The sequence below is a fragment of the Gorilla gorilla genome, chromosome 4 (genome assembly GCF_029281585.2).
Source record: "Gorilla gorilla gorilla isolate KB3781 chromosome 4, NHGRI_mGorGor1-v2.1_pri, whole genome shotgun sequence".
Classification (NCBI taxonomy): Eukaryota; Metazoa; Chordata; class Mammalia; order Primates; family Hominidae; genus Gorilla; species Gorilla gorilla.
The window spans coordinates 144,619,318-144,641,868 of record NC_073228.2 but is presented as its reverse complement, the minus strand read 5'-3'; the positions used below and the strand labels follow the sequence as shown (position 1 = coordinate 144,641,868).

Sequence of the window (22,551 nt, the reverse complement as noted above, 5' to 3'; positions counted from 1 at the left end):
TACTGCTGATTTGGTTCAAAAATTAGCAACAAAAATCTTAGCGTTTTAACCACAAAACCACAAAACTGGAAAAGTCTAATTATGAATCACATAATTCATACTTAACTATTAACGTATTTCCAAAGGAGTGGAAACATTGAGGAATGAAAAACAAAGACATTTTGGAAAGAATAAATAAAAATTACTCACTTTGGCTGAGAGATCAACGTCCACATCCTGTTTCTCCTCTCTATCCCGGCTAATTGGACAAGGAGGAAGGCTAGGGCTAAAAGCCATGAGGTCCGTCTTGGGCAACCCCTCTCCAGAGCACACCCTCTGCTGCCTCTGCTGCGAGTATGACCAGCTCCCCACCGCGCTGGAGCACACCAGCGTGGGCTTGCCCGGCCCACAGGCGCCTTCGGTTGGCGGCGCGGAGCACCGCAGAGCAGTATATAGCAGCAGTGTGAGCACCAACAGACTGGACACCGCGCAGATGGCGACGATCAAGTACACGTTGACATCCACCAGTGCAGCTTCCGGGCCCGTGGCGCCAGCAGACGCCTGGGACGAGGCCTTGGGTGCCTGGCCACTCTCCACCAGCGACACCAGCACAGTGGCCGTGGCGGTCAATGAGGGTTCACCGTGGTCCTTCACCAGCACCAGTAGGCGATGGCGCGGGGCGTCCACCTCGTCCAGGGCACGGGTCGTGCTGATCTCTCCCGTGTACAGCCCCACGCGAAACGGGATGCGCGCACCGCCGGTCCCAGGCTGCAGCTCATACGAAAGCCACGCGTTGTAGCCTGAGTCTGCATCCACTGCGCGCACCTTCGCTACCACGTGGCCCGCACCCACTGACCGCGGCACCAGCTCGCTCACTGCGCCACCGATGCCACCCACCCGAGGCGTCAGCAGTGCCGGCGCGTTGTCGTTCTCGTCCAGCACGAACACCTGCAGCGTCACGTTGCTGCCCAGAGGCGGCACGCCCGCATCGCGCGCACTCACCTGGAACTGCAGCAGCTCTAGCTCCTCGTGGTCCAGCGGCTGCAGCGCGTACACCTTGCCGCTCTCCGCGTGTACCGACACGTAGCTCGACAGCGCGCGCTCCCCCACCCGCCGTTCCACCAGCGAGTAGGACACCAGCGCGTTCTCCTGCGCGTCCGCGTCCCGCGCAGACACCGTGAAGATGTGGCAGCCCGGCGGGTTGTTCTCCTTCACGAACACCGTGTACTCGGACTGCGCGAATGCCGGCGCATTGTCGTTCACGTCGGCCACCTCCACGGACACGCTGGCCGTGGCCCACAGTGAAGGCGAGCCCCCGTCCCGAGCAGTCACCACCAGCTCATAGGCCGACACGCTCTCGCGGTCCAGAGGGCTGTCCAGCACCAATGAGTAGTAATTCTTGAAGGTGGACACCAGCTTGAAGGGGACTTGGGGCGTCAGCGAGCAGGTGACCTGTCCATTGACTCCTGAGTCGCGGTCGGACACGCTGATCAGGGCGATGACTGTGCTAAGTGGAGAGTCTTCTAATACAGGTAAAGATAGTGATTGAATAACTAACTCAGGCACATTATCATTGATGTCCACAATTTCGAGTAGAACTGTGCAGTGATCTGACATTGGGGGATTTCCTTTATCCGTGGCTTCTACCTGGATTTCATATGACTTACTTTCCTCGAAATCTATGTTACCCTTTACACTGATTTGTCCATTAACTGGATCTAAATGGAATTTTGACAGAATATCTGCTGACATGTCCGTATTGAAAGAATACGCGATATCCTTATTTACTCCTTCATCCAAATCGGTGGCGTTAACGGTCACCACTAGGGTACCATTTGGTGCATTTTCGAATAATCTGACTTTATAGATCGTCCTCTCAAACGCTGGGGCGTTGTCGTTTACATCTAAAACAGTGATCTTTAGTTGAGTCGTGCCAGTGAGCTCTGGTTTCCCACCATCAATTGCTGTTATTAGTAAATAATGCTTAGGAGTGTCCTCTCGATTTAAATTTTTTTTCAACACGAGTCCAAGGGATTTAATTTCCTCATCATTTCTTTTAACGTCCAAGGTAAAATATTCAGTGGAATCAAGACTGTAAGTCAGCAACGAATTTGTTCCGATATCTGCATCTGATGCGCCCTCTAGCGAAAACCGAGAGCCAGGCTGTCGGGATTCGGAAATAAACAGATTCTTTACAGCCATTGGAAAAACTGGCGCGTTGTCATTAATGTCCTTCACTTCCACCTCCACATGGAAAACCTGCAGCGGCCTGTCCACGATCACCTCCAGGTGGATGCTGCACTCCGCGCTGCGCCCGCACAGTTCCTCGCGGTCTATCCGAGAATTCACAAACAAAATGCCATTCTGCAGATTTACCTCCAGAAGGTCCCCGTGTCTTTTGGACGCCACCCGGAACAGGCGCGGCACCAGCTCCGCCAGCTCCAGCCCCAGGTCCTGCGCGATGCGGCCCACGAAGGTGCCATGCTTGGCCTCCTCAGAGACGGAGTAGTGGAGCTGGCCGCTCCCCACCTCCGAGGCTGCGAGGAGCAGAAGAGAAAGCAGCAGGCACTGGGCTCCAGGATCTTCTCGCCAGGAGAACAACATTGCAAGTATTTTCCAAATATTAGATTGCCTTTACATTGATCCAAAATTTAAAAATAATTCGAGTTCCTTATCTTCATTTCTTAAACTCCTCGGTGTTAAATTTTAGAGAGGATGAAGCAAAGCAGTATCTGAATACGTAATGCACGCTGTTATTTCTTTTGTGGAGAAAGACCTTGTGGTGGACAGCGACATCATGTGGCTAAATGTGTAAGTATTAAATATGTAAATATATCTTCTTTTCCTTGTATGTCGTTTGAACTTTCCCAAAATTTCTAGTTTCAATTGTAATATCCTTCGGTCACTCCTCAAAGTCCTTATATTTTATCTAAATATTTCCTTAGAATTTTATACTAATTTACTATCAATTGTGCTAATTCATGACATACACTAAAATATTGTGATTCCTGTTTTAACAGTGGACATCTATTGGAAATGTTTCCCATGTGACAGCCACTTTTCTATTTGTCTTAATGGAATTATCCCGTTAAATTATCACAATCCTCTGAAATAAGTTTTAATATTATTCGCTTTTTATAAACACATAGAGGTTAAGTAAAACGATATTATCTCTTGGTACGATGGGATTTCAATCTGATTCAAGACAACTTACCATTAACCTCTTTACCTCCCAAGTTACATTTTATAGAAAAATCAGATCCTTTCAGATTTATGATCATCAAAACATTGAGACGTTGAAGTATTTAAAAGTGTGTGTGTGCTGTATATATTAAAACATACATATATCTACTTTTATGCTATTACAGCAACTGTTAATTTTTAAAAATATGTACATTTATGGTTTTTTAAATTTGTAGAATGTCTGTAATTCCCTCCCATGCCCCTTTTTCAAGAACTATAGCCTCATCAACCGTCTTGACTGTAACTTACATAAAGATTTCAGAAGTCGGTCCTTTACAGAGAAATTCAAACAGGAAATTTGATTCCTATTGTGGGAATGTGATTTGTATATTTGTTACATTCACATCACATCAATTAAGAATATATTAGGTTTAATTTTTCCACACTCTTTATGTATTTGAATTTACCTGTATATACTAAAATGTTAACAATATAAAATAATTACGTTTTTGATGATCTCCACTCCTGATGAATTTCTAGATTCCAGTTTTTTTAAAAGTTGTTACTTGAAAGAATTGATTATTTAACCAATCAGTGAAGGGAGAAAAGTAACCTAGGAACATAAGCCAGTATTTACTCAACATATTTAACACTAAGCAATAAAACATACTAAAGATCTCTGTGAATTCAATGAGAAGCATGAATTCTCTCGGCGTTTGGAAGTGGGGCAAAGAAAATTTATGGAAAGAGGTCAAATTTAGAGAAATAAAAGAATGTACAAATTTTTGCTTATACCCAGACCATTTAAAAATGAAATCAAACATGTGATTTAAATATTTAGGGGAAAAGTTTTCATTTCAGCTTTTGTTTCCTATGTATTCATGAAATGGAAGCCAGGACTGCAACTTACTCAGATTTTATCATTCATATTTAGAATAGGATAAATTATCAATTGTTGTTTTCATGAATAAATAAATTAATATTTTGAATTAACTTTTTCAAGCAAGATAAATAAAAATGTAAGTTAATGATATTTGTTAATATCAAACTTACATAATTTCTAAATGATTCTATTGTGCTATATTATGAAGAAGTAAGTAAACATTTAAGAATTATTTCTGAAAAGCATGGACCTAAGAAATAATTATAGCTATTAATATTCCAGTTACCACTTTGCTGAATTTTTAAAGATGGTAGCTAGTTTGAAAATAAGAGATAAATTTAAAATTTTTAAACTTCATGGACTTCGTAGTAATGAGATGCCTTTGACAACTTATTGTAATACTGCACTTTTCAGTAACTTTAAGAGTTATACTAATTGCAAAATGGAATGTCACATGAGAATTTATAGCAGAGTAGACTCCATACTGATTATTAAGAGATAAAGGTAATATTAAAGGAATTATGAGTTTAGAAGATTGAGCCATTTTGTAGATAAAGTATCAGTGAATAGTTTCTACCACCACCTAGACGTCACTTAGACAACCAAGAAAAAAATGTAAATAAGAATGTTTTGAAAAAACTTATAAAGCAACAGATTGTGACTCCTGGAGATTTGGACATATGTGAATATAATTTTAGAAGCTTATCATTTACCTATGGTAGAAACATAGTGGTCAAGTATTACTTGGAAATGGATATTCTGACCTAACTATGAAATGGCTAAAGGTAAGATCACTAGTGGAAGTTATTTCTTTTTTTTTTTTTTTTTGAGACGGAGTCTCGCTCTGTCGCCCAGGCTGGAGTGCAGTGGCGCGATCTCGGCTCACTGCAAGCTCCGCCTCCTGGGTTCACGCCATTCTCCTGCCTCAGCCTCCCGAGTAGCTGGGACTACAGGCGCCCGCCACCACGCCCGGCCAATTTTTAGTATTTTTAGTAGAGACGGGGTTTCACCGTGTTAGCCAGGATGGTCTCGATCTCCTGACCTCGTGATCCACCCGCCTCGGCCTCCCAAAGTGCTATGATTTATCAATATGCATATATATTTAGAATAAACAGCAAATAACTAAGAACTAAATAGTAGAGGACCGTTTAAGACACTTATTTTATTGCAATACATCTGCCTTTGGTTGGAAAAGCTAAAAAAATTCTTTCCAAGTGTAACATTTACTTGTCGAGTTCAGTGTTATAATTACCCAAAATAAATGTTTCAAGTGAAAATGTAGTCATCCAAGACCAGGCCTCATCTTTTGGAAAAATTCCAATTTCCTTAGGAATATGGATGGTTCCAGGTAAAATTGAGTGAGCTCACATTAATGGAAAATGTATTCCCACGCATAGAATTAGATGCCAGAAAAAAGTAGTCAATCTCTGCAGTGGGAGGCCTGCACACATTGGCCTAATGATAATGATACTGAAAGGATGATTTATCAACCATTAACATAAAGACTGGGTAGTCTCCACTTAAATGAAGAAAAAGTCCCACCACCTGAAAAACCCCAGTGTGATTTTTAAATGTTAATATTTTCAAATTAAACAAAATTGAGAGGGTCTCTTTTCTCAATATTCTCTATTTTTGCCTGATAACTCAAAAATGTTATCAGTGTGAAATCTTTATACCAAATAATGGGTTATTTTACTTATAAAAAACATACTTAAGATTAGCAATTATTCCTAAGTGCTGTCATTTTGTTGTAACAACCTGTGCTACATACTTTTGGAAATTCTGGTGTTAAAATATTCACTCAGGCTGCTTTCAAATACAAATAAAAAGACCAGGTGCAGTGGCTCACTCCTGTAATCCCAGCACTTTGGGAGGCCTAGGAGGGTGGATCACTTGAGGCCAGGAGTTTGAGACCAGCCTGGCCAACATGGTGAAACCCCATCTCTACTAAAAATAAAAAATTTAAAAAAGAAAATAGCCGGGTGTGGTGGTGGGCGCCTGTAATCCCAGTTACTAAGGAGGCTGAGGCAAGACAATCACTTGAACCCGGGTGGCAGAGGTTATAGTGAGCTGAGATCACACCACTGCACTCCAGCCTAGGTGACAGAGCAAGACTGTCTCAACAAAAACAAACAAACAAACAAAAATGTAGCTTATTAACTATTGCATAGACAAGGGCATTGTTGATCCAAAGAACAATCTAAGAAATGTCCAGGATATAGGTTATTCCAAACACTATCCGACAGATTGGATAGACAGTGTCAATTGAAAATACGTATTATATAATCAAATTCTTTAATTTCTTCCGATTGTGATTTTCAATTTTTAAGAGAGAAAATATTTATTGGAAATGTTTAATTTACAAATTTTGCTGAGGTGTTTTTCAGTGTTTCATGGTCTATTACTTATGACTTAATGATGGAAGTGACAAAATGTAAAAATAAGAAAACAGTTATGTAGATTGTTTAAATAAATTGTTCAGTAAATGCAATAAATTGATCTCTAATTCATATTCAAAACCGCACGGTAGGACGATATAAAATAAATGAAGAACTATGAATCTAAATAACTAGTAGAAATCATATAGAATTTTTTAAAAAGAACAATTTTAGAATTGTCAAGAAAAATTAAAAGACTCACCTTTCCTACGTATTCTGATTCTGAGAGCTGTTTCTCTTCTGCGGAGTCTGGACCTTGAGATAAGCTAGGGCTGAAGGCCATGAGGTCCGTCTTGGGGGGGTCCTCCCCAGAGCACACCCTCTGCCGCCTCTGCTGCGAGTAAGACCAGCTCCCCACGGCGCTGGAGCACACCAGTGTGGGCTTTCCTGGCGCGCGCGCACCCTCGGTGGGTGGCACCGAGCACCGCAGCGCAGTGTACAGCAGCACCGTGAGCACCAACAGGCTGGATACCGCGCAGATGGCGATGATCAGGTACACGTTGACATCCACCAGCGTAGCCTCTGAGCCCGCGGCGCCCACCCACGCCCGCGACGAGGCCTTGGGTGCCTGGCCACTTTCCACCAACGACACCAACACGGTGGCCGTGGCTGTCAACGCTGGTTCGCCGTGGTCCTTCACCAGCACGAGTAGGCGGTGGCGAGGGGAGTCAGCCTCGTCTAGGGCACGTGTCGTGCTGATCTCACCCGTGTGTAGCCCCACGCGGAACGGGATGCGAGCGCTGCCAGTACCCAGCTGCAGCTCGTACGAAAGCCACGCGTTGTAGCCTGAGTCAGCGTCCACTGCGCGCACCTTCGCCACCACGTGCCCTGCACCCACTGACCACGGAACCAGCTCACTCACTGCGCCAGCAGCGGTGCCAGCCCTAGGCGCCAACAGTGCCGGCGCGTTGTCGTTCTCGTCCAGCACGAACACCTGCAGCGTCACGTTGCTGCCCAGAGGCGGCACGCCCGCATCCAGCGCGCTCACCTGGAACTGCAGCAGCTCCACTTCCTCGTGGTCCAGCGGCTGCAGCGCGTACACCTTGCCGCTCTCCGCGTGCACCGAAACGTAGCTCGACAACGCGCGCTCGCCCACCCGCCGCTCCACCAGCGAGTAGGACACCAGCGCGTTCTCCTGCGCGTCCGCATCCCACGCTGACACCGTGAAGATGTGGCAGCCCGGCGGGTTGTTCTCCTTCACGAATACTGTGTACTCAGGCTGTGCGAACGCCGGCGCGTTGTCGTTCACGTCGGCCACCTCGATGGACACGCTGGTGGTGGCCCACAGTGAAGGCGAGCCCCCGTCCCGTGCGGTCACCACCAGCTCATAGGCTGACACGCTCTCGCGGTCCAGGGCGCTGTCCAGCACCAACGAGTAGTAATTCTTGAAGGTGGACACCAGCTTGAAAGGGACGTGGGGCGTCAGGGAGCAGGTGACATGTCCATTCGTACCAGAGTCGCGATCCGACACCGTGATGAGAGCAATGACCGTGCCCAGGGAAGCGTTCTCTGAGATGGGAAGTGAGAGAGACGTTATTGAGACTTCTGGTGTGTTATCATTGATGTCCACAAGTTTTAATGAAATTTTACAATGTCCTGACATTGAAGGGGTTCCTTTGTCAGTTGCAGTGACCTGAATCTCGTAGGACTTTGCTTCTTCATAATCTAATTTTCCCTTAGTTCTGATTTCCCCTGAGATGGGATCTATGGTAAACTTAGTCTGTATAGTGGAGGACACATCACTACCGAGTGAATACACAATCTCGCTGTTCGATCCTTCATCTGCATCAGAAGCGTTTAACTTAACCACTAAGGTCCCATTTGCAGTATTTTCTAACAATTTTACTTTGTAAACAGATTGGGCAAAAGTTGGTTCATTGTCATTTACATCTAATACCTTAATAAGTATTTGAACGGTGCCCGTGAGCTCAGGTTTGCCCCCATCAGTAGCCACCAGTAACAAATTAACCTCAGCAGTTTCCTCTCTGTCCAGCGATTTCCCCAGCACGAGAGACAAAGATTCGCTTAGTTCATCATTTGTCTCTATATCTAGGAAGAAAAACTCACTGGAGCTGAGCTTGTAGGAGAGAAGAGCATTTACTCCTATATCTGCATCAGATGCTCCCTCTAGAGGAAACCGAGAATCAAGCAGCCTTGATTCGGGAAACCGGATAGTCTTTACTGTCATTGGAAATACTGGCGGGTTGTCGTTAATGTCCTTCACCTCCACTTCCACATGGAAAACCTGCAGCGGCCTGTCCACGATCACCTCCAGGTGGATGCTACATTCCGCGCTCCGCCCGCACAGCTCCTCCCGGTCGATCCGAGAATTCACAAACAAAATGCCATTCTGCAGATTTACCTCCAGAAGGTCCCCGTGTCTTTTGGACGCCACCCGGAACAGGCGCGGCACCAGCTCCGCCAGCTCCAGCCCCAGGTCCTGCGCGATGCGGCCCACGAAGGTGCCGTGTTTGGCCTCCTCGGGGACGGAGTAGCGGAGCTGGCCGCTCCCCACCTCCCAGGCTGCGAGGAGCAGAAGCGAGAGCAGCCGTGTCCAGGCCCCTCGGCCCCTTCTGATAGAAGACGCCATTACCAATCCTCAATGTTTTGATCAAATTAGAAGAGCATGTTTTGCAAAATTTTAAATATTCTATTCTCTGTTAAAGTCCTGCTGCTTCTCTTATTCCTCCGCTTCTCTGAAGTAACAAAGGGGCTCTGGGTATTTTCCTTCCTAGAGAACACTCTATGGTGGACAGCGACATCATGTGGCTAAAAGGAAGGCTCTACTGTTTATTCTGTAGATTTAAAACTAGTCGATTTTCTGGTTTAAGTTTACTCATAGCTTTCATCTTGGAAAAAAATAACTATTTTAAGCCCTAAAATATATTACCTTTTTACCCTTTTTTACTCTGGTTAAAAAATACACAACATAATATTTAAAATTACCATATTAACTATGATTAAATGTACATTTCAGTAATGTTAAGTATATTCCCATTGTTACAAATTTTTCATCTTGGAAAACAGAAACTCTACATACCCTATTTTCTATTTCTATGAATTTCACTACTTTAGATATTTCGTGTAAGTGGACTCGTAAAGTATTTGTCTTTTTGTGACTGGCCTATTTCACTTAGCACAATGTCCTCAAGGTTCATCCATGTTGTAGCATGTGACAAGATTTATTTCCTTTTTAAGGCTGAATACTAGTCCATCGTATGTATACACCACGTTTTGTTTATTCATTCAAGCATCCGTGGATGGTTCCTCAAGGTTCATCCATATTGTAACATGTGACAGGACTTCTTTCCTTTTTAAGGCTGAATAATAGTCCAACATATGTATACACCACGTTTTGTTTATTCATTCAAGTATTCGTGGACATTTGAGTTGCTTCCATTTCTTGACTGTTGTGAACAGTGCTGCCATGAACATGGGTGTGCAAATATTTCTTTGAGACCCTGCTTTCAATTCTTTTGGATATATTAGCATTTTTCACTGTTTCTTCAAACGAAGAACATAGTAATCAAAGGTATTTTAGTCCATTGAAAATATATGTGTATATATACTGTTGTTTTGTGATTTAACTTTGATTTTTGAATTGTTTGCAAATGTTTTGAAATTAATAATTTATTTGTTTCTCATTTGGATAATGTACTATTACTTTAGAATATTTCCTTTTCCATTACATTTAGACTTTTATGCAAGAACAATACAATTGATCTCTTTTTTAGTGTTAATTACTTGAGAATATCTTCTTTTGTTAATTTTTAGCTGATCCCTTCACAGTAAAAAAATGAAAATAGAATAAAGATAAGATGAGGATGAAATAAAATGAATCAAGGAGTGGGATAGCATACAAAATCCATAATAAAGGGTCACCTTCAGTTACTCTAACCATGTCACCAATTTTGTTTTCAGCTTCCTAGAGCAAAGAGAGAAGTAAAATTAATTGCAAAATTTGCAATGTCCGTAAGAGAAAAGCAAAGCTCTTGTTAAGAAAAGCTAGCTTTTTTTCCAATAACAATTTTTTTCCCTCATGTACAGTATCTTAAGATACTCATTTGTACCATCTATGGAAATGTGTATTTATGTTAATCATACTCTAACGATAAATCCCAAGTTAACCGATTTAAGCAAAAATAAACCAGAGAATCCTGTACTGACTCGTACATGGAAATGGGTAATTAATTACTGGTTTCAGACAGAGCTGGGTCTACACCCTTCCATAATTCCATAAGGAAAATAATCTCCACATTTATAATTCCTTTTCCCCTGCTGAACTTCTTCTCAGATAGACTTTTCCCATCTGCTGGCAAAATGGCCAAAGTAGCTTTCTAGACTAAAAATTACCAGTTTGATGACTCTTACCAGAAAGTGCTCTTTTCTAATAGTCCAGCAAAAATCCTGGATATTACTTCCTACAGCCCAGTTTGGATTATGTAAATTTCCTTTAGTCAATAATTGTGATTTTTCTCACATTGGCTAGACATGGGTCCACTTGTTCATTCTTGAAGCCAGGAAATGAAATCAGCTCCACCTAAATTATGTGAACTGAAAAGTGGGAGGTTGGTTTTTATGTGAACTGAAAAGTAGAGGTCATGGCATGTACCCAAATTCTCCTGGAGCTTAAACAGACGGCAGATAGCTTCAGAACTGCTCGTTACAGCATTATGTAGTTGCAAAGCAATTGCATATGTATGATACCCAGTAATTATTATTTAATCTATGGCCAACATTGACCACTGTTGACACATAGAAGGAATTATACCTAGAATCCAGATGCTAGCTTCAGGAAACATGGCTTGCTTGAGACAATTTCTGCAATCATATAAGGTAATTAATTATACCGGATATTCAGAATGACATATGTGGGGGTATAAGAGGCATTTTGTGTTGTTATTTAGGATTTCTGAGAATATGGAATATTTCCCCCTTCCCCCGGAGATAGAATACTATTGCCAGATATGCAAGTACACTTCCCCCACAACCGGGAAAAGAGATTAAGAAGCCATGCTCAGCAAATATCCTTCCTCCCACTGCACTTGATATCTCTTGGTACCTGTTTTGGGTCAAAGATACCCCAAAAGACATCACTTTTCTGAGGTTTAAATAAGTGACCTTATTTGGAATAAAGGTCTTCGCAGATGTAACAAAGATGAGGATCTTGATATGAGATCATCCTAGATTACAGAAGGCCATAAATCCAATGATGGTTGCCCCTTATAAAAGACAGAAAAAGAGAAGGCATATAGTAACACAGGAAAGAAGGAAATGTGAAGACAGAGGCAGGAACTGGAGTTATGCTGCCACAAGCCAAGCAATGCCAAGAGCTACCAGAAGCTGGAAGATCCAAGAAAAAAATTTCCCCTAAAGTCTTCAGAAGAAATGTGGCCCAGGAAACACGCTGATTTTGGACTTCTGGCCTCCGTAAGAGAGAAGAAATTTATTCTTACAGAGACTCTGTAAGAAAATAAATTTCTGTTATTTCAAGCCACCAAGTCTGTGGTAATTTGTTGCATCAGCCCAAGGAAATTAATATAGTACCCATTGCTAAAATTATACCCTTTGCACCTATCTATGGAACTGTATATCCCTTAACGTTTACATGTCCAAGCACTCATTCTTGCAAAACCTTCAACCTAGCCTTTCACAAAACTACTAGAAGACCCCAGAAGAAAAAAACAACAAGGGGAGTGGATGCTAAGCAAGAAAAAAGAAGGAATATCTATGACATTTTAAATTTCAGTTTATTATTTTTCTTCTGCTACCTTTTATATTTAAGAAAAAGAAATCAAAACACAGTAGATTTTTTCCATGGAATTCAAGTTATCTAATCTGCTTAACGGTCAGATGTCTTAGTAAAAAGTGTCAACAATAATGTTCTCCTACAGTTGTATTTCCTGTTGTAAAAAAAAATGCCCTCCTCTTAAAATTTATTCGGTTCATATTAGCTTAACGGCAGTGGGACCTCAATACATATGCTGTTGTGAGTTAACATTCAGTTTTTCCTCTAAAATAAACATAATTTTATTTCTTGCTCCTGCAGAGTCCTTTGTAGTTATTGGGGACTTCCTATGACAGCTTTTCTCCACATGTTGGCTCAGCATCCTGGATTGCTTTGACTTTATGGTGTCTCAGTATCAACCAGTGCTTATGTAATTGCTGTAACAGGAAAAGATAGCAGAAGAGTCTTTCACTGGCAGTTACATAATTCTGCTTGGAAGTGACACACCATTCACATTTCATTGGCCAAAGGAAATTACGCAATCGTGCTACCTCAAAACAACAGAAAAGTGAAATCCTCCAGCATTCTCAGAGGAATATCGGTAGTGGCTAGCAATATAAACTATTTCTCATTTTCATCTATTTGCATCCTTCACTGACCACAAGTCTCTAAGGTCCCTCAAATGATACCTTACTAGTTTGTGGAAGAAATCTTGTGAAGAAAGATAAACCTGTTGAAAGTTGTGTTAACTATATGAAGATTTGGAATGGAGCAAGAACTTTGGAAAGTTTGGAACCAATGGGAAATCCATTCATATTTACATTCAAATAAACACTAAGTGACAATACCACTCCACAATCATCTTTTCCTCCATTCTAGAATTACCTTTTCATAAAAATTACTTTTCAAATTTTGTACTCCTACACCCATTTATTTTTGGTTTAATAGTAATTCACTATTATTTGTGATTCACCTTCAGGTTAATACCCTCAACTAACCTAGAAAACTAAATAAAGAAATATTGAATATATGTAAAGGCAATCCTAAGCCTGGCCATTAATACTGTTAGCAAATGAAGCTTTGGGGACACAGTAATGTGAATTGGAAAGAGAAATTATTTTGTGATTTTCTGATCTATTTTTTCCAATTTTATAATCCTGCAAAGTTTGTCTCATATTTTGAGGAACTGGGACATTTTCTTGGCAATGTGATGCTAAGATTATTTTTTTCTGATTCTTGCCAAAAGGCTGAGTACGATAATATATTAAAAGTTACAGAACATGTTTACAGCCTATTTTTTACAATACTCTAAGCAACAACTCTGTATCAACTCAAATCTCTGGAAACTTAACTAGCAAATTATATTAATTTCTCATAGAATGTCTTCACAAGGGGACATTCATGTGTGTTTGAAAGTTTGACAAACAAAAATATATTCATTTAATATTTAAGTAACTTCAGAAGCAAACATAGGAAATAAAATTTAACATTATGCCCTTGACTAAATGACTACCAAATACAATGATGTCTACATCAAGGATATTTCCGTGGGTTTTGCAAAACTGCTATAAAACGTGCTGCCCAGTATACTTCTCAACCTTTACACAATCATCAGTAATCAAATCTTCCTTGATTTTGTAGCAGGAAGAGGCTATTTTTTCTCTCTTGAAGAAATGGTATAGAGAATTTCCTTTTATTGTTATTTTTTCATACTTCTATATTGACTTACAGGAAGGTAAGTATTGGGATTTTCACTCAGCCTAGGCTTGATTTTTGAAATAATGACTCCCACCTTTCTCTTGATCTTTTACTTTGACCTTAAGCAGATTTTTTAATAATTTGCTTTCACAAATTTCTTCCACTGTAAGCCACCTTAAACATTTTAAGAAAGGTAAAGAACTGTATTACAGCAAGAAAGTTTTTGGATATCCTTGGGAAATCTGAAGAAAATTTAGTAATAATACTGAACTTAGGTTTTCTGAGCCTCAGCACCTTTATCCACAAAATGTGACTAAAGTCTTCACTTCACAAAATCGTTGGAAGGATCGAATGAACTAAAAAGTAAAGGGTTTTAGAACATTTGTGAGTGAATGGGAGGAATGGGAGGTGCTTAATAAGTGTTTCCTAACTGGATCCCCAAAATAGCAAATACATGCAATGCTACGCCTTCTAGACCCAGGGGAATTCAAGGTTAATGGCATCAGGAAATTGTTCACAATGACAATGAAGTCGTGGTTGTATGTTTTCATAAAGAAATTAAACAAATCGCCCAATAAATGGTGTTTTTTGTTTGGTTGGTTGGTTGGTCGGTTTTGGTTTGTTTTTGTTTTTGTTTTGACAGAGTCTCACTCTGTCGCCCAGGTTAGAGTGCAATGGTGCGACTCGGTTCACTACAACCTCTGCCTCCCGGGTTCAAGCGATTCTCCTGCCTCAGCCTCCCCATTAGCTGGGATTACAGGCGCCCACCACCAGGCCTGGCCAATGTTTTTGTATTTTTAGTTGAGACGGGGTTTCACCATGTTGTCCAGGCTAGTCTCAAACTCCTGATCTCAGGTGATCCGCCCGCCTCGGCCTCCCAAAGTTTTGGGATTACAGGCATAAGCCACTGCCCCCGGCCAATAAATGTATTTAAATTACGTTTGCTTAAAACTTCAGTTTATTGTTCACTTTGAAACTTAGCCACGTAAAGGAAAGGCAGATGATTTCCGTAACTTTGTCAAGAATTGTTTGTCCGGGGCTTGACATTTCACCAGAAAAGATAACATAATAAGTTACCCTGAATATGTCACTGTTATTTTACTACATTGAGATATTGTGTTAAATATGATCAACATTACATTTTATTGTACCTTGTATTGTAGCTTTTTTAGCCTGCCATTTAAATCAAGAAATACGACGATTTGTCCCTACATTTTTCTTTGCTTTCTAGTTCCATTCAAGACAAAACTGCCATTAATAGGATATCTACATTCAATGGTATGATTTATTTCAACGTTAGTGAACACCTTGAAGACATTTTTTTAAAGTGATATTTGAAAAGATGATTAGACAAGTTAAATGTGAAAAATATTTAAAGCCAAAACTCGAAAGTTGGACTTACATTACCAGAAAGATCCAAATTTGCTTCTGGTTGTTCATTTCTTTCTGACGTGTTAAGACTTGGAGACAGGCCTGGGCTGAAGGCCATGAGGTCGGTCTTGGGTGGGCCCTCGCTAGAGCACACCCTCTGCCGCCTCTGCTGTGAGGTCGACCAGCTCCCCAACGCGCTGGAGCACACCAGAGTGGGCTTGCCCGGCACACACGCACCCTCAGTGGGCAGCACTGAGCACCGCAGCGCCGTGTACAGCAGCAGTGTGAGCACCAGCAGGCTGGACACCGCGCAGATGGCGATGATCAGGTACACGTTAACATCCACCAGCGCCGCCTCTGGGCCCGCGACACCCACCGACGCCCGCGAAGACGCCTTTGGCGCCTGGCTGCTCTCCACCAGAGACACAAGCACAGTGGCCGTGGCTGTCAGCGCCGGCTCACCGTGATCCTTCACTAGCACCAGAAGGCGGTAGCGCGACAAGTCAGCCTCGTCCAGGACACGAGTCGTGCTGATCTCGCCCGTGTACAGCCCCACGCGGAACGGGATGCGCGCGCCGCCTGCTGCCGGCTGCAGTTCATAGGACAGCCACGCGTTGTAGCCCGAGTCGGCGTCCACTGCGCGCACCTTCGCCACCACATGACCCGCACCCACCAATCGCGGCACCAGCTCACTGACTGCACCAATAGTGCCACCCACTCGAGGCGCCAGCAGCGCCGGCGCGTTGTCGTTCTCGTCCAGCACGAACACCTGCAGCGTCACGTTGCTGTCCAGAGGCGGCATGCCCGCATCCCGCGCGCTCACCTGGAACTGCAGCAGCTCCAGCTCCTCGTGGTCCAGGGGCTGCAGTGCGTACACCTTGCCGCTCTCCGCGTGCACCGACACGTAGTTCGACAGCGCGCCCTCGCCCACCCGCCGTTCCACCAGCGAATAGGACACCAGCGCGTTCTCCTGCGCGTCCGCGTCCCGCGCAGACACCGTGAAGATGTGGCAGCCCGGCGGGTTGTTCTCCTTCACGAATACTGTGTACTCGGGCTGCGCGAACGCTGGCGCGTTGTCATTCACGTCGGCCACCTCCACGGACACCCTGGCCGTGGCCCACAGCGAAGGCGAGCCCCCGTCCTGCGCGGTCACCACCAGCTCATAGACCGACAGGCTCTCGCGATCCAGGGCGCTGTCCAACACCAACGAGTAGTAATTCTTGAAGGTGGACACCAGCTTGAAGGGGACGTGGGGCATTAAGGAGCAAGTCACCTGCCCGTTGGCACCTGAGTCATGGTCAGACACGGTGATGAGGGCGATGACGGTGCTGAGTGGAGCGTCCTCTCTGATAGGCAAATACAATGAAGTGACCGCCAGTTCTGGAGCATTATCATTTACATCCAGCACTTTCACCAAAACCTTACAGTGATTTGACATCGGAGGACTTCCTTTATCAACTGCCTTTACTTGAATTTCGTAGGATTTTGTTTCTTCATAATCCAGTTTATCAATTAACCTAATTTCTCCTGAGCTGGAATCAACTTTGAATTTTTCTTGAATGTCACGAGAAATACCACTGTCAAAGGAAAAGACGACTTCACCATTTACACCTTCGTCAGCGTCAGAGGCATTTAATGTGGCCACTAATGTTCCATTTGCTGTAGTCTCTAACAAGTGGACTCTGTATACGGCCTGGTCAAACAGTGGGGCGTTATCATTAACGTCGAGGACGGTGATCAGCAGCTCAACTGTACCTTGCAGCTCCGGTTTGCCCCCATCAGTGGCTGTCAGTAATAAGTGAAGTTCTGGTGTTTCTTCTCTATCCAAAGATTTTCTCAATTCAAGCCAAAGAGATTTACTCAGTTCATCACTTGCCTCTACATCCAAAGAGAAATAATCACTCGGGCTGAGCGTGTACGTTAGAAGAGCGTTAGCACCAATGTCTGCATCAGCAGCTCCTTCTATCGGAAAACGCGAATTCAGGAGTCTAGATTCAGGAATAAATATTATTTGTTCTCTGCCCCTGAAGACGGGTGGATTATCGTTAATGTCTTTCACCTTCACCTCCACATGGAAAACCTGCAGCGGCCTGTCGGCGATCAACTCCAGGTGGATGCTGCACTCCGCGCTCCACTGGCACAGCTCCTCGCGATCGATCCGAGAATTCACAAACAAAATGCCATTCTGCAGATTTACCTCCAGAAGGTCCCTGTGTGTTTTGGACGCCACCCGGAACAGGCGAGGCACCAGCTCCGCCAGCTCCAGTCCCAGGTCCTGAGCAATGCGGCCAACGAAGGTGCCGTGTTTGGCTTCCTCCGGGATCGAGTAGTGGAGCTGGCTGCTCCCCACCTCCCAGGCTGCGAGGAGCAGAAGCCAAAGAAGCAGATCCCGGGCTCCCAGGCCCCCTCTCCTAGAAAACACCATTGCAAAAGGACTACACCTTTCTTATGCTCTCCTCTTACTTCAAAATCATGCTATTTTATCTAATATTTCCAATAATTTATCTCTTTACCGTTTCTGTCTTCTCTCAGGCGGTGACAAAATGGAGCTTGCTCCTTCACTTTTAGTGATCAGTAGCTCCCTTCTATTGACAAGACTTTGTGGTGTACAGCGACATCATGTGGCCAATGTAAATTTTAGATCCACTCGTTGATTTTCAAAATGCAATCTATATCCGTCTGCAATTTGTTAAATGCAATCATTTTCAATTTTATGTCCTTTTAAGACCGAGGACATTTCAAATCTCACTGGAGAGTGTGTAATCCAGTATTTTCCTTTAGTAATGATTACAAACATATTACAATTGAATTAGAAACTTTAAGATATACTTAACCTCTCCTTACATCATTTTATTTAAAACGATTTATCAGCTTATATATTTTTATTATTAAATATTTGCAACTGAATGTCAAAGTTTTAAAATAAGGTAGTTTGACTGATGTGATTCACCTTATTCTAGGATAGCTTGGGTGTTTTTTTTTAAATGATATTATACACACACACGTACATATGCCCATGTATATATAGTTATCAGGTACTTACAGATGACATTTTTGGAAAATTTCTGAACACATGTAAAATTCCTTTAATGTGGTATGAACAACTTCATCATTTTCTGATACTTTAACTGTTAGAATAAAGATATTTGTGACATTTTCCTTTGTTGCTTGTTATATAACATAATGACCTAAGTATTGAACTTATAACTCTGACTTCCAAAACTCATTACTCCTAATTGAATCAGTGTCCACTAGATCTTTTATTCCTATGTTAAATTTTCAGCCATGCTTTTTTCTTATCAAGACCAAACATTGTCATATTACAACAAAAATCATATGGATATTGAATCGCAATATCAGAGACACATACTGAGAATCTTTATATAGTCCATAGTCAAAAGAAAAATGTAAATCTAATGCAAAGATATATTTAAAAAATAATTTGAGAATAACCTACCTATTAATAAACCTCTCTTTCAATTTCAGTCCAATTCATAATCAGAATCCCATAGCTACATCTTAGTTTGACTAAGAAATGTGATCAGAATAAGCTATCACTAGTTTTTTTTAAAGGTATGGCCATAATGTTTATATTTTAAGTACTAAGAATAGTTAAGGACATTAATGTGAATAAGGATTATTTAATCCAGTATGTCTTCATAATCAGGAAGCCTAAATCCTTGTTTACTTGATAATTAAGATATAGACAAAACATGGAGCTATTTTATTTTTAACAAGCAGTTTATATATTTTAACAGTTCAATGTAGTAATTACTTTATTACAAAAGATAGAGCAACATAAGATACATGAATATTCTCTTAGTCCAAAAGTGAAGCAAACTTTAAACTTGGAAACATTCTAAAGTTTAGCAGATTTAGAGAACATTGTCAACATTTGGAAGTGCAAAATACTTTACAGTGTTATAAATTTTGAAGACCGACAGTGGTGAAATCTCTGGGTTTTTGCCTTACCTATTCCAGACTTGGACCAGAAGAAGCCAGCAACCAGAAACATTATTGGGTACTGATGCAAAAAGCTCAAAAAAAAAAAGCATGCTTTCTCTAGAAAAAGGACCAGGAAATAGGCAGCCTAGCAAGACAAAAAGCTCCTAGATAATCATTTACTCCAGGTAATCACCACAGAAAAAAACTGTGGCCCCACACCAGCAAAAGTTGAGTGGGGAATCTAGATTAACGCTCTTGCAAAGCTGTTAATGAGGAACCCCAATACTTCTGGTGGTATCAGATCAGGCCAAAAAATGAAACTGAGACTTTCATTCCCCCAACTGCTAGCAAGCTCCACAGTTGTGGTATCAGAGGAGACCATGTGGACAGCCTGGACTAGTACCCCTATACAGAAAATAACACGGTGCCACCTCCCCCTCTCTGCTGGGGTGGTGCGTTAGTCCATTTTGCATTGCTATAAAGGAATACCTGAGGCTGGGTAATCTATAAAGAAAAGAGGTTTATTTGGCTCATGGTTCTCCAGGCTACGTAAGAAGCATAGTGCCAGCATCTGCCTTTGGTGAGGGCCTCTGGAAGCTTCCAATCACAACTGATAGCAAAGGGGGAGCCAGCATATCTCATGGTAAGAGAGAGAGAAAACAAGAGAGAGAGGGAGGAGGTGCCACACTCTTAAAAAATATATATCATGTGAACTCATAGAGTGGTAACTCACTCATTACCAAGCACCAAGCCATTCATGAGGAATCCGCCCCCATGACACAAACACCCGCAACTAGGTTCACCTCCAACATTGGAGATCACTTTTTGACAAGAGATTCGGAGGAGCCAAATATCCAAACCATATCATTCCACCCCAGCTCTCCAAATCTCATGTCCTTCTCACATTGCATAATCCAATCATTCCTTACCAATAGTTCTCCCAAAGTCTTAACTTGTTCCAGCATCAACTCAATCAAAAGTCCCAAGTCCCATCTGAGACTCAAGGCAAGTTCCTTCTACCTATGAGCCTGTAAGATTAAAAAAAAAAAAAGATACAATGGTGGTACAGGCATTGCATTGGGTAAACATTCCCATTCTAAAAGGGAGAAAACAGCCAAAAGAAAGGAACAGGCCCCACACAAATCTGAAACCACACAGGGCAGACATTAAATCTTAAAGCTCCAAAATAATTATTGACCCCATGTCCTGCATCCAGGGCATACTGGTGCACAGAGCAGACTCCTAAGGCATTAAGCAGCCCCACCTCCATGCCTTTGTAGGGTGCAACACCCATGGCTGATATCATGGCTTGGAATTGAATGCCTGCAGCTTCTCCAGGCTCAGGGTGCAAGCTGCCGGTGGCATTCTCATATTATTCTCGGATCTAGAGGATAGTGGCCCCCTTCCCACAGCTCCATTAGAAAGTATGCTGGTGAAAACTCGGTGGGAGAGCTCCAGCTCCACATTTCTCCTGGGAATTGCTCTAGTAGAAGTTCTTTACAGGAGCTCCACCCTATGGCAGGCTTCTGCCTAGGCATCCAGGCTTTCTGATACATCCTCTGAAATCTAGGTGGAAGCTGCCAAGCCTCCTTCACACTTGCATTCTGTGCACCTACAGGCTTAACACCATGTGGAAACCATCAAGGTTTATGGTGGCCTGCACTCTCCAGCACAGTGGCCAGAGCTGTACCTGTGGCCCTTTGGGCTCCAGCTGGAGCCAGGGCAGTCAGGATCCCGGGAGCAGTGTCCCAAGGCTTCACATGCCAGCAGGGCCTTGGGCCTGGTCCTCAAACTCATTCTTTCCTCCTAGGTCTCTGGATCTGTGATGGGAGGGACTACCTGGAAGATTTCTGAAATGGCTTAGAGGCCTTTTCCCCATTATCTTAGGTATTAGCGCTTGCCTCCCTTTTAGTCATGCTAATCTCCATGGCAAGTGGTTTCTCTGTAGCCCTCTTGAATCTATTTCCTGAAAATGCTTTTTCCTTCTCTTACTACGTGGCCAGGTTGTGACTTGTCCAAATTTTTACACTCCACTTCACTTTTAAATATAAGTTCCAACTTTAAGTCATTTATTTGCTCCCATATCTAATCATAGGTTGTTAGAAGCAGCCATGCCACATCTTGCATGCTTCACTGCTTAGAAATTTCTTCCACCTGGCTGGGTGTGGTGGCTTATGCCTGTAATCCCAGCACTTTGGGAAGCCGAGGTGGGTGGATCACGAGGTCAGGAGATGGAGACCATCCTGGCTAACATGGTGAAACCCTGTCTCTACTAAAAAAATACAAAAAAAAAAAAATTAGCCAGCCGTGGTGGCAGGCACCTGCAGTCCCAGCTACTCGGGAGGCTGAGACAGAAGAATGGCATGAACCCAGGAGATGGAGCTTGCAGTGAGCCGAGATTGTGCCACTGTACTCCAGCCTGCTAGAGAGCGAGACTCTGCCTCAAAAAAAAAAAAAAAAAAAAAGAAGAAGAAGAAAGAAATTTCTTCCACCGGATATCCTAGGTAATCATACTTAAGTTCAACCCTCCATAAATCCCCAGGACATTGACACAATGCAGCCAAGTTCTTTGCTAAGGTATAACAAGAGTGACCTTTGCTCCAGTTCCCAATAAATTCCTAATTTCCATCTGAGAACTAATCAGCTTGGCCTTTGCTATCTATAGTTCTATCAGCATTTTTGTCACAACCACTTAACAAGTCTCTAAGAAGTTCCAAACTTTCCCTCATCTTCCTGTCTTTTCTGAGACCTCCAAATTCTTCCAATCTCAGCCCGTTACCCAGCTCCAAAGCTGCTTCCACATCTTCAGATATCTTTATAGAAACACCCCAGTCTTTGGTACCAATTTTCTGTATTAGTTCATTTTGTGTTGCTATGAAGAAATATCTGAGACTGGGTAATCTATAAAGAAAGGAGGTTTATTTGCCTCATGGTCCTGCATGCTGTACAGGAAGCAGGGTGTTGGCATCTGCTTCTGGTGAAGGCCTCAGGAAGCTGCCAATCATGGCTGAACACGAAGGGAAAACCAGCATATCACATGATTAGAGAGAGAGCAAGAGGAAAAGGAAGGAGATACCACACTCTTTTAAGCAACTAGATCTTGTGTGAACTCACAGAGTGGGAGCTCACTCTGTGCTATTCACCCCAAGAATAGTACCAAGTCATTCATGAGGGATGCACTCTTATGACCCAAACACCTCCTGATAGCCTCACCTCCAACATTAGGCATCACAATTCAACATGAGATTTGAAGAGGACAAATATCCAAACCATATCAGGTGATGTCAGAGGAGGTTTTAGTGGAGAGCCAAGACCTTTCACCATGT

The 22,551-nt window shown here is 42.8% G+C and overlaps 2 protein-coding genes across 4 annotated transcripts in view; both read right to left on the bottom strand.

Moving 5' to 3' along the window:
- The window catches only part of LOC101152878 (protocadherin alpha-C2), a 214,820-nt gene extending 205,634 nt beyond the window's left edge, over window positions 1-9,186 (bottom strand). Inside the window, exon 1 of one of the 3 annotated variants that reach the window (XM_055389215.2) lies at window positions 6,686-9,186. In XM_055389215.2, coding sequence (XP_055245190.1) covers window positions 6,686-9,073 — 2,388 coding nt within the window. In that variant the 5' untranslated portion in view covers window positions 9,074-9,186. Of the gene's footprint in view, window positions 1-189; window positions 4,521-6,685 lie in introns of those variants that run through there. The other 2 variants (XM_019026989.4, XM_004065278.4) reach the window with 2 other exon arrangements.
- Window positions 9,187-12,503: 3,317 nt separating this feature from the next.
- On the bottom strand, window positions 12,504-17,831 carry LOC101141132 (protocadherin alpha-1). Its single transcript, XM_019026997.4, has 2 exons — window positions 15,312-17,831; window positions 12,504-12,648 (listed from the first exon to the last, which is right to left on the bottom strand). The coding sequence occupies exons 1-2, from the start codon at window positions 17,703-17,705 to the stop codon at window positions 12,559-12,561; spliced, it is 2,484 nt and encodes an 827-aa protein (XP_018882542.4). The 5' UTR covers window positions 17,706-17,831; the 3' UTR covers window positions 12,504-12,558.
- Window positions 17,832-22,551: the final 4,720 nt, after the last annotated feature.